The sequence below is a fragment of the Nomascus leucogenys genome, chromosome X (assembly GCF_006542625.1).
Source record: "Nomascus leucogenys isolate Asia chromosome X, Asia_NLE_v1, whole genome shotgun sequence".
NCBI classification, from domain to species: domain Eukaryota; kingdom Metazoa; phylum Chordata; class Mammalia; order Primates; family Hylobatidae; genus Nomascus; species Nomascus leucogenys.
This window is the reverse complement of record NC_044406.1, coordinates 72,764,165-72,777,177: the sequence shown is the minus strand read 5'-3', so window position 1 is coordinate 72,777,177 and position 13,013 is coordinate 72,764,165. Positions and strand designations below refer to the sequence as shown.

At 41.1% G+C, this 13,013-nt stretch overlaps 1 protein-coding gene across 1 annotated transcript; it reads right to left on the bottom strand.

The window, feature by feature from the left end:
• Nucleotides 1–7,899: 7,899 nt before the first annotated feature.
• POU3F4 (POU class 3 homeobox 4) lies at nucleotides 7,900–11,779 on the bottom strand. Its single transcript, XM_012498806.2, has one exon. The coding sequence runs from the start codon at nucleotides 11,719–11,721 to the stop codon at nucleotides 10,636–10,638; it is 1,086 nt and encodes a 361-aa protein (XP_012354260.2). The 5' UTR covers nucleotides 11,722–11,779; the 3' UTR covers nucleotides 7,900–10,635.
• Between the last annotated feature and the right edge of the window lie 1,234 nt (nucleotides 11,780–13,013).

Here is a 13,013-nt window from a genome sequence, read left to right as displayed (position 1 = left end):
GTTAAGCCTGACAAACTCAAAATGCATTTGTTTAGTCTTTTAGGATCCTGTTGGAGCATTGCTCACTATTTCGCTGATGCAACTCTACCCGAGTTCATCTCTGTTCCCTGAAGAGCATGACTGACACAGTAGCAGTCTGTCCTGAAAAGCTTAGTGAGGCAGACAGTGTTTTCATGAGATTGTCTACTGTATTTCTAGTCCTTTCCCCTAAGATAAGCATGCTCCTGTCTCTCATTACTCTGTGTTAAGAGTGCAAATGCAGGCCCATTCAGAATGATTTTCTTATTCCTCTCTGATTATGTCTTTTATCAGCGTTAGGGAACATATTTCACGCTGAGCATATTTTCCACAAAATAATTGGAAATTTTGAAATAGCGCTGCAAGCTTTGCTTTGTAGAATGCATTTCAAAAAGGGAAAAATACATAAAGAAAAGAAAACAAGCACAGAATGCATTCCATGCTTAATGAGTTTTTGTTAGAGATTTAGGTTTCTTCAAGCTCTGAATATCATCCTAACAAGTCAACTAAATAGTCACACTTTAAACATCAATGCCATTTCCCCATAGGTTGCTGAATTCATAGAAATGAATCCATACATTACTAGTCAATGGAGAAATGTACTACCAAAAATCTCAATGAGGCCGACTTTTAGCTGGGGACAATTTGGTTACAAAAAGCTGTTACCAATCTGGTGGATGCTTTTAGTTTCCTTCCTTGTTTTAAATCACAATACCCGTAATTTTTCAAACAGGGATTTCTAGTCTAGAAATGTATTTTTTCATGCTTCTCTTTGCCTAATGTTCTTACCATGTCATAAATCAGATGGAATGAAGTCCACAGTGGAGCGGAACCATCCTACAGAACCTCCTTGCTTTGCAGTCTGATTCCTAGCACCTGCTGCTGAGTCTTTCCCTCCATCTTAACTCAAGTACTAACTTAACTCGTGTAACTAGTTACAGAATTGTGAGACACACACAAATTCTCTAATTAGAAAAGGACTGAAAATTAGGGGAGGTGAATATTTCACATTGCTCAGGTTACCTGCCATTAATTCCCAGTTTTCCAAATGGGAAGCAGAGGAATAGAAGGTGACTTTTAGAAGCTTGCGATGTGTCTATTCTTCTACATTTTATCCCTTTAAAAACATTTTCTTAGAGGCCAGGCTCGGTAGTTTACTCCTATAATCCCAACACTTTGGGATGCCGAAATAAGAGGATCATTTGAGGCCTGTAGTCCCAGCTACTCAGAAGGCTAAAGTGGGAAGAATCACTTGAGCCCAGGAGGTCTAGGGTAGGGTGATCCATGATCACCCCACTGCACTTCAGTCTGGACAACAAAGTTAGAGCTTGTCTCAAAACAAAAAATACCTTACAAAAATTATTCAAGCTCATCAGAGCTAAATTCAGTTATAGGAATTTTCAGATAAACACTTTTATTGTCTAGACATATAAATCAACCAATAATTGCATCTACCTGGGTTTCAACAAGGATGCACAATATTATTAAAATAGCACAAAGAAATGCTATGTTTGAGTATGAATGTGTATTATAAAAAAGGAACAATAAAAATAGAGAGTAGTGGCATCCACATTGATAATAGTACATATTTCTAGCACTCCTTTATTAACAGTTAGTTATGTACATTTCTTATTCTTATCTTACCACAGGGATTGTTAGCCCTTTGAAGCAAGCTCCTTTCCTTACTCCACATGCTTCACGTGCCACTTTAACAAAGTAGGCAGTCAATAAATTTTTGTTGAATTGAATATTATTGCCATTTTTATTCTGCAACTTTTATATGAAATCTGAACATATTTATTCAGCAGAACCTGCTGGGTTTTGAAATTCATATGTTTGTATGTGGGAAAGTAGAGAAAATCTTTAAGCTATTATTTATGCTGCTCCATTCTTGTCACTTTTTAATTTGACACTGAACTTTGAGTGGGCCCTGCAAAATTCTGAAGCCAGAGGCATGAAACAGGGTTAGGATATGCAAAGAATTTTAGAGCAACACATACATTCCAGCAAATATTCAATATCATCACAGCTAGGTTGATTCTTGACATGTTTTTCAAAATATTTTTTAAAATGGTTGCATACTATCAGGGGGTAATGGTAATATAATTTGAACTTATTTTGCTATAGAGGAGTCGCCATTTGTATCACATATCTAATTGTCATAGGTGTTAAAAATAAGCCAAAAGATAAGTTGGTCTCTATTAAACTCTTAAGAGTCTCTGACCTGAGAGTCCTGTTTTAACTTAATTTACTTAAAACTAATCACCCTCCCCCACAATCTGAACAGCTTGGTCATTTTTATAAAATACAGACTGAAATATAGATAGGTGGTAGCATACACACACACACACACACGCAAATGAGAGTCTGTGATTTTCAAACTGGCTATTTTGTCATTACGTTTTTCACAAATGCTTAAAACAGTTTAATTTACAATATCACATATCTTAAAGGCACAATTACCTTTGAGTATTGTTGGTCTTTCAGTTACCAAAATACTTGTTTTTCTCCAGAAGACTCAAAGACAACTTTAATCAATAATTTTGAAATGTTTTTCTGTTCACTTTATTTGCCTATTATCTCTTATATGATACGAGTTTAAAATGTTGGACTTGATTTGTTTGAGATGTGAGTACAAGCACTTTCATACTCTCACACAGCAATGAATGAGACCCATGGCATATACTGCTCTTTAGTTGTGCACAGGATGCCTATTGATATTAATGATCTTTTTGCCTGGCCTTAGTGTGATCATTTTGTGTGGCCTGAAGTGGTCATTTTGTTGTGCTTTGCATATTGGTTGTTGCAAAGTATAGTGTGCATATCATTTCCAAATTGCCTAGGAATCTTTAGGGAAGAAAGACAGTACGTAAATTTAAATGATTATTATTGCCTTTAACTTAAATTTTTCTGTTGTGAGCTCTCAAAATCATGCATAAAGGAACACAGTAATACAAAGTGCAAATAATTGTGCAGAGAAAGCTCTAGAAAATAACAAGATTTCAAGTCAGCAATTTTGAAATTACTTGTTTAGACAAAACTTTAATCCATTGAAAACAAAGCTAGTTAGTTTTCTAATTCAATTGAAAACATCATATGAGGACATGCAGAAGCAGATCATTAAGGAGCAGAAGAGACTATAGGACTTTATCTTATCAGTTGATTTTCCACTGTAGATAAGAGGCTGGAGCTCTCAGTGTAGGCAGCAGATCCTTTGTCTTGCAATCCTTTCTACACCAACTTCGTTTACCTGCCCTGAGGAGGCTGCTGGGGAGCATCTATAGAGCCAACATTGCCCACTTTTCCATGGACAGTGTTGGGGGAAGACTCAGGGCACATGAAATAACTACCTTAAAAATTACTTTATTTTCAGTTTTAGTATAAAATCTGGAGGAGTTAAAGTATTGTCACCCAGGAAATAACATGGAAAATGAAGGTGATTAATACAAGTATGTTTATCTAGAATTTCAAACATTCTTACTCCAGTGAAAGACTCAGAATTCAGAATTTCAGGTTAAACACACTCAACTCCTCTCTTATGGTGAAAGAAATTCATTTGTAGAGAACTACTGTCCACTGGGGAGCAAGTCAAACCCTATTGCTTAAAAGTGGCTGCTGTACACTGTTCTGAACAGACGTAGTCCCTGATTATGCCAATATAGTTCACAAATATGATTTTTTTTCTGCTTAATTTCTACACCACCAGAGGTTTGAGAGATACTTCTGTCTTTGATTCAGATCTTTTCTATATGCATGTATACATATGCTCCTGTGGCAATACATTTCATAGAAAATAATTACGTTAATTAAACATGAATACTACCAGTACCATGACAGGTAGAGTGTGAATAGTAAATCATGAAGAAAAATGCTATTCCTCTGTGCAAGACATCCACTCAGATAGCCATTTCTTCAGCTTGGAATTACATGCCATTTGAAGACCAACGAACTACTGCTGGTCCATAGCCCTCTATTTTCTGTGCTTTAAAAATATGATGTCTAGTAGTGATCTTTGCAGGTGGTATGGGTATGTGTGTGGTTTTCTGTGCTCAGATAGCAAGAATTATGGTAGAGGAAAATCTCTTACCAAATGTAAATTATGTGCAAAAACCTCTTTTTAATATTGGTCTGCTGGTGGGGGGTTGCTAACATCCACTTTACAAGCTTTACACTTTACGTTTATAGCAGGCTTTTCCATGTCTGTGAAAAGGGGTCAGGGTAAGGGCTGGTCTCCAGTCTGGCCAAATTTGAGAGTTAATCAGCTACATTAGAATGGGATTCTACAGTATGTGAAAAATAACTAAGGAATATGAGAAGTAATCAATATTAAAAACGTTTAGATGGTCCCCTTTCTCCCAAGAAGCAATGCTGATATAATAGAAATTGCTTACAAAATGCCAACACAAACAGCAATTCTGTATGTATCAGAGTTGGGGAAAGAATCACTCAAACTAGGTTTGAGACATTACATAGATAAAACAGAGTTTGACAGAGAGATTTTTTTTTCTCTTTTCAGTTGACTGCACCAGAATGGTGTGGACACAGCTTGACTAGGAAGACAGATGAAAAGACAAACTTAATAAATTGGTCAATGAGTTGATCTCTTCCTTTTTGGTCTTTGAGGGACAGTCTGCTTTCTGTTAAATCATAGTGTCTGTGTGCAAGTGCAGGGGTGGGGAGGTAGGGTTTGAGGGGAAGGAGAAGGAATGCATTTATGACTGTGGGTATGTGTCTGCACAATATACTTGTATTAAATACTGTAAAATTTCAGCCAAAAGCAAGCTGTCCCGAGATTCCCTCCCTTCAAGGATGAGTGCACTTCATAATAAGGCCCTTTTGGTAGTTGAATAAACACCCGCCTTGGAAGCCATATAAGATGAACCTTATACCAAATCCTCCTGATAACAAATAGTGTTGTAAAGAGAATCCAGTCTTCTATCTACTTAATTAAATAATGTGTGAAGTGTGAATAGGTGTAGTTCCATTCTCATGTTGATGAAAGAAAGCATAGTGAGGCAATACATTTTTTACTGGAATGCACAAGTGTTTAATTTTGTGGATTTGGTTTACGGGAAGAGTAGTCTAGATTCTTGTTTCTCCCCCTTCTTAGAGATTGCAGAAGTTAACTAAATTTTGTTTTCAAGACTGTATTCTTTTAACTAATCCCCTAGTTTGGGAAATGCTGCACCAGCAGTGCTCTTAAGAAAAGATACTTTTATATTTCACCTTATTAGAGAAAAGCCTTAATTGGTTTCAAATATATTTTATATTCACTGTTCTTAATGCTTTAAAAACCAATATCAGTAAGTGAATAAGCTGGGGGATTACTATTTTAAAACTACTATCAGGGGCATTTATAAAGAATGTCTACTCTTTTATTTTACAGAATGGATGAGTGTGAGTGACATCAATTCTAATGGCACTGTGCTGCATTGTTACTTTTTATTCCTTTCAAGACTTTTTTGAAAGGGTCACATGTTTGGATTTTTAAGTACTTAGTCACAGAAAAAATTTCCACAATTCTGAAGTTCCATAAAAAGATCTGACAGGTGGGAAAATACGTTATTCTCTTTGGAAAACTGAACTGTTTAACCTGTAATCATTTTCTACTTCTCCATTCTCCTCTTTCTTCTCCTCCCCACTTCCCCCACCACCAAAAAATTTTTTTAAATAAAACCAGAAATGTATGTTTCTACTTTTAGCCTACAGACAATTAACACAACAGCAGCAGCCTGATTTGGGAGCAAGAGAAATATGTGAATGCCAAATACTTCCAAGGGAATAGTCTTTGATTTTATTAAAGAGAAGCACAGCTCATATACTAATTTAAGCAATATTTTCCCTTACCCTTTTCTTTTAAAGGTAAGAAACAAATTTCCAGGGATAACATTAATTTTCTTATTTTCTTGTTGGAAATATAAATGCTTGATTTTAGTAATCTATTTCCCTTTTGTTATGCATGCAGAGAGCCACAGCCATTTAGACAACCAAGGTATGTTTATATGCATATATATAGGTGATTTGCATATTTGACTTTGTTTACACATCTGTGACACCTGTATATTCACTCTTTTCACATCCTACCTCCCTCCACAACCTCTGCATTTTCTATTCTGATCTGGTGAAGGAGAGGGAACTTTTTTGCTTTTATCCCATTAGATATGATTTACTGTTGTTGTTCTTTGGAACCTACCAATTCTTATTTCATGAGAAAGAGAGCTACTGTTGTGAAGGCCTGAGAAAAACTGAAGACAAAGCCACTTTTTTTTTTTTTTTTCCAAAGGCCTTGGTTTGAAGCAGGATTAGCAGCAACTCAAAATAAAGGAAGCCCCAGGCAGAAACACCAACATCTCCCGATTTTTAGTGAAAATATTATGTTCATGTTGCAAAAATGTTGATCAGAAAAACCAATTAGGACTTGATTATATTTCAGGAGAAAGAAAAGGAGCAGTAAAGAAAACAAATCTGATAATACATATAAAATATATGAGTAACGTATATTAGTAAAAATACTGATGATAGTGATAAATGTGTATATATATTTTTGTATCTCCTAAGATATCTACATAGAGCTCCATTAAAGAGTTCAGGATACATTGAAAGTTGATATTTGTGTAGTTTTGTGAGAAAAGCTATAACTTTTTAACCAATTCTAATTTTTATAGGATATCAAAAGAGAAGGAAGTTAGTTGGCATGAACTGAAAGAGAACCAAGAGGCTTAAAACTATGGGTTTTGTGCTTGTACATATACCTGTATAGAATAAATATTATTTATAAAGAGTGATATGCCCATGACTATACACACAGCATGTGGCATATTTCATACACAACAATCATGTGTGTGATGCACCATGGAGCTGTAAATTATTAGGCAATTTGAAAAATACAAGACATCCTATGCTGTAATCATTACCTATTCAAATGATTAAATCATTTTTGGTTGTCTAACAAAAACACCTACTTCAGACTATGAATTGAGGGGGGTTTACTGCCGAGAAATTATCATTAAATGTCCTGTTCATTGCTTCATATACACCTACAAAAAACAGATGAATAAGGCATGCCTGTACATACAAAACCTTAAAACAGAACTGGTTCAGATTTGGTAATTTATTCCTCAACTATCACTAAAGGTAACAGTCATTTATTTTATGGAGGGTCTTGTGAAATAAAATAAAACAAATGAAATTGTGTATGGGAGTGGGAAGAAGAGTGTAATCAAACTCCAACCCCCAAAATGTCTCCTTGTATTATGTTTTCCTTCCCCCCATACTCAGATAGGAATGGACAGAGTTCAGCATTGTTGGGATAAACAGTTTACCTGTGTTTCTGGGCCTAGGAAGAGCCTTAAGAGGGAGAGTGCTTCTCCTTACCTATTATCATTGTCCCATCCCTCCTCAGGGGAATGAGGGATCAGGTACCAAAAGGGAACCTAGGAGAATGGAGAGGAAGAAGAAGGATGGGTGCAGTGAGGCGAAATGAAAGCCTTATAGAAGATCTGAGCTCAGTTTCAGGAGAGGCAGGTTTGGAGAAAGGTCTATCTACTAGCAGAGAGAGAGAGAGAGACTCCCTTTTTTGAAGAACATTAGTAAGATTGCACCTCCTAAAATAAAACCCACCTCGAGCCTTCCCTATGCGGGTTCCCACAACTTGTGCTGTGCTTTGCGTGAGCGTGGGCTCCAGAATAGGCCGTGCCCTGTACGCCAGTGTATTTCAGAGTTGAGCTGAAAGGCCGAAAGTCAGAGGAAGGGAATCAAGAGTCAAAACAATGACTAATGATTTATAAGCCGAAGCAAAGCAGAAGTGTTGTTCACCCGGAATGTGCCTCTGTTTAAACACTCCACCTCACACAGCACACAATAAGGCCAGGAGAAGAAAACTTTTTTTTTTGGAAAAATGTTTTATTTAAACCTTTTTAATCTTTTACAACAATAAAATATTGCGTCAATATAAACCCCTTGACTAAAACTTCACATCAAACATTACAGCGAATTGTTTTCTTTTTGACATCCAACTTATCTGTGAAAGAATTTCCTTTTAAACACAATGCAGAATTTATTGAAAATAAATAATTGTTGGCAACTGCAATAGGCAATTTGAATAAAATAGTTGAAAAAGCAACTCTTAATGAAAATAGCGTTTATTATACATCAGTTACTAAATGAATAAACTAAATGATCTTTCTTTAAATTAATAACTTCAAAAACGTTTAATATACAAAACTGTACAGTTATAAAGTCGGCAGAAATATTTGGGTTAACTCAGGTTCGAACCATAGCAATTAACTGCAAAGAAAAAAAATCGAAACAAACAAAAAACTCCCAACAGTTGTAAAACATGAACTCAATGTGGGGGAAAAAAATAAAATCCCAGAACTAAAACCTAACTACCAACAGAATGCAGAGACTTGACAAAAAAGTAGAAGGATCCAGGATTTGAATTAACACATGCTCTTCGACCTGCAGCTGAGGGAGACACAGTGTGGTGGACCAGAGGCCTGGCAACTCATACTAACGCATCCTCGACAACGGGGCCGGGCTTTCTGGTCCTTAGGTAGTTTGAAGCTTTGTCTACAGCAGCTGCGCCTAAAGGCCGGACTAGACGGCCAGCAGTGGCGTGCAGCGCCCCCAGCCAGGTCTGGCCGGCGGCGGCTGGGTGTTGGGTGCTTGACCGGCCTCACACGTGTGTGCTCCTTGGGAATGAGGTTCGCCTGTGGACCTGGTGTGTGGATACTAGCTAGCAATAAAGCCACAGCAACTGCATATTTTTGGGTTCTCTACACAGCCTAGCGAGGTTTTTTTTTTTTTTTGTACTTTTTGTTTTTGTACATAGTAACACGATACACACAGCTATCTACACACACACGTTTGCACGCGCACGCACACACACACACGCACAGAGACACATACACACAGAGATTTAAAAATATATATATATATATATATTTTAAAAGCAGGAACCCAGCCTCCCGGGCGCTCGCTAGCTCGCTGGATCGTCGCTGTGGGCTTCCACCAGCTGTGCTTATCAGAAACGCCGAGACAGCTCCCCACGAGCCCACGCACAGACAGCGGTATATACATGGGGGGAGAGGTGGTACGCGGATGGACCAGAATCCCTGTGACCTTTGCCAATCATTTCATTGTCGTCCTGCACTGAGCAGAGAATGCCTATCCCCCACTCCCTCGCCACCCCTCCCCAAGTGTTTCTCACTCAGAGGGGGCGGTGAACTGGAGGTGAACCGAAATGGGAGGCGCTGGCCCAGTCGCCAGCGTCTCCGGGTCGTGATCTCCAGTGAAAGTAATCGCGTGTGAAGGCAAAGTCTTTCCTCTAGGAGGGCCGAAGTGAGGTCGCGCGGGAGGTCGCCCTAGCGAGGCTGGGGGCCTGGATTTCTGCGCGCAGGAATCCAGGAGTCCGGTGGGTGCGGAGCCCTCCCAGACTGTCAGGCCACCTCTTTGGCCCAGCGTTGCCGCCGAATCCTTCTCAGATACCTGGATCTATGCTGTGGTAGCCTGCGCGGGCTCCACACTTCCAGGAGGGAGGGCAGAAAGCTGCGAAATCGCCGCTGCTACTTCGCACTAGTTTGCAAACCTAATAGGCTTCCCTATTCTGCCCTTCCTAGGCACTCCACCCCGGAAAAAAAATATAACCAATATCATCATCAATAACTCTCTTCGTTGTATCCTCTCCTCCTCATACAGATTTGGGAAGGGGGGTGAGTAGATAGGCATCTCTCTCCCCGCCTATTCCCATTCATCTCCTCCCTTTTCTAAGCAATTAAAAAGCCATCAGCTCAACGAAGTAGTAATAATAATAGCAATAATAACATGGAGTGGTCGATTAGATACAAATTATCTCACAAATATTGTGTACAGATTGTAGTAAAACACCGCAGACATTTAGAAAGGCTATAGAAGTTTTTAAAAATGCAAAACTAGTCTATTGTAAAACAAATTTCACCTGAAATACAGCTGCTATAACCAAGGCGCTGAAAGGTTATTCAGAGGCACACATCTGTCTTCCCAATCCCTCCCCCGCCCCACCCCGCCCCCACGTTATCCCACTCCTTGTTCTTCCTAGAGAGGAGCGACCAAACAAACCTTACTCTGAGTAAACAATATGTATTGATCAGCAGAAAAGGCTAAAGGGAACTGTTGCCCGGGGAGCCAGGAATATGAGATCCCAGCTTGGACCGCTTAATATAACTGTGTATCAGCATTGAGAAGCCTGAATGAGAGAGTATGTGTTTCCTTTGTCAACAGAAGTTAGAACCTCTTATGAAAAGGAAAGGAAAGGGAAAAAAAGGAAAGGAAAGGGAAAAAAAGGAAAGGAAAGGGAAAAAAAGGAAAGGAAAGGAAAGGAAAGGAAGAGATGGAAGGGAAGGGAAGGGGAAAGGAAAGAAAATGAAAGAAAATGAAAGGAAAGGAAAGGGAAAAAAGAAGGGAAAGAGAAAGGGGAAAGGAAAGAAAAAAGAAAGGAGGGAAAAGAGAGAGTACGAGAGAGAGAGCGAACGAGAGAGAGAAATAATAAAGAATGCTAGAATGAAAGGAAGAGAGTGAGAGAGAAAGAGAAATCCGCGCTGCTCCCAGTGCGGCCGGCCGCCTCCTCGCTTCCTCCAGTCAGAGATCATGGCAAGATGTGTCTGTTTTCACGGTGTGCGAATAAACCTCATGCGGCTGCTGATCCCCTGGCGGAGTCATTCTTTTCTCTTTTTGTCTTCGATTACAGAACCAGACACGCACCACTTCTTTCTCCAACTGGAGGCTGTCTGCCAGCGAGGAGATCTCCTGCGCGGCAGGCTTGGGACACTTGAGGAAATGCGTCTCCAGTACGCCCTTGACACTCACCTCGATGGAGGTCCGCTTCTTGCGCTTGCGGCCCTGTGCAGCGATCTTGTCAATGCTGGTCGGGCTCCCTGTGGACGAATCCGCCTCCTCCAGCCACTTGTTCAGCAGGGGCTTCAGCTTGCACATATTTTTGAAGCTCAGCTGCAAGGCCTCGAACCTGCAGATGGTGGTCTGCGAGAACACGTTACCATACAGTGTGCCCAGCGCCAACCCCACGTCGGCCTGCGTGAAGCCCAACTTGATTCTTCTTTGTTTGAATTGTTTGGCGAACTGTTCCAACTCATCAGAGGTTGGCGTCTCCTCGTCGGAGTGATCCTGGCAATGGTGCGAGCCCAGTTCGCCGTGATCCGGGGGCTCTCGGAGCACCGGGTGCAGGCTCTGTGCAGAGGCAGCAGCTGGAGGTGGGGTGAGTCCCCCGTGTTCCAGCATGCCGCTCACGGTGAAACCAGGCTGCGAGTACACGTTGAGGGGTTGGCCGCTTGACGTGATAGACGGGTTCGGTGCCGGGCTCGCCCCCCAGGCGTTGGGGTGGTTAGTGTGCGGTGAGTGGTGGGCTACGTGTGGCGAGCGGTGATGGATGATCGCACCCAGTTGCAGGTCTTCGCGCACGGGCTTCACGTCCTGCTGGTCCAGGGGGCTGGTGGCCAGTGTGGAGGACCATGGGCCCCCGTCGCTCAGACTGGTCACCCAGTGATGCCCGAGGGGATGCCCATTGCTGGGAACTCCCTGCAAGTAATCACTTTGGAGAAGTTTCTGAGGGTTGCGGAAAGGACTCCCCTGCTGCATGCCCGCAGAGTCCGCATGGACTAGGGAGGTGGAACTGAGAATGCTGTAGGGATTCGAGGCAGCTGTGGCCATGGTCGGTGAGGATCCCCTACTAGTTATAATGTGGCAAAGGGAGCAGCTTCAGCCTTTGACATCTACGGTGCGGGGGAGCCAAAGACGCTAGCACGGGTTACCGGCACCCACCACGGCCAATCGCAGCGCGTCTCCGCCTGGCCAGGAGTAAGCCCGGCCAATAGCGGTGCGGGAGGTCGGGCTGGCTTTCCAAATTAGGCTGGTGAAGCTCCGGAGTTTCAATGAGACCCAAGCAGGAAGTGAATCAATCTTTCAGCTCCATTGGCTGCCTAGCGCAGAGTGGCGGCCGTACATTTGATTACCACTCCCCCCACCCCGGGGTTTATGTTGATGGGGAAAAGATGTGAGGGATGTGTTGTTGGGGGGCAGTCAGGGAGTGAGGTGGAAAATTAAGGTTGTAGAACTCCTTTTTGATTATTTAGATTAATCTAAATAAAGAAAAAGTAAAAAGTTTAAATGTCATTTTGATCTCAGTGAATAGGGATTTTTCAGACTCACTCGGCGGTCTGGGCGGGCTAGTTGTGTGCCTAGGACTGCAAAACAAAACGTCGCTACAAACTTTGAGCAAAGTAACGTCTTCGATTGGACCCTAAACCAATAAAGTTGAAACCAATGATTCCAATAAGAACATTTCAGTTTATTTCATTGCATTAAGAAGCTCGATAGCAAGGTCTGAAAGCTTCTAAAAGATATCCTGTTCTTTCAATTTTTCTGAAAAAATTTTTAGGTCACGAAGAACTGAATTATTCTGGGAAAGTAAAATCTAATGTGATACTGACAATATTCAGTTATTTCGAAGTTTGCTTCCCAATCTAGCTGGTCAATTGGAAGGAAACCTTGCTTTCTCACTGCTTCATATCAGTTCCCATCACAGATCTCACAACTTCTGTCAAAGGTTCTGCTTGCTGAAGCGGGCAGCCCTCACACTCACCCAAAACACTCTGCAGACCCACTACGAATAGGTATACAGGAAAACGTTCGTGACCCCGCGTCCCGATGCTATCCCCTAGGAAAATTGTTTTTAACCTTCACCGCTCCCCCACCCTCCTCACCCGCCCCGCATTTAATGTGCCCAGGAAATTCAGAGAGAGAGAAATGGCGGGATGTTTGGCATCAAGTACCGCCCCCACTTCCCCAGTCCCCATCAAGCTTGAATTTGCTTTCAGCTTGAAAAGACAGGACTGCTTTTACATTTTGGATAGAATAAAAGAGGTGAAACACTTGTGCTCCTTCTAAGCTTTTATAAGTTAGGAAAGGACAAATCCGTGTGCTCCACAGCCCGGAGCAAAGGC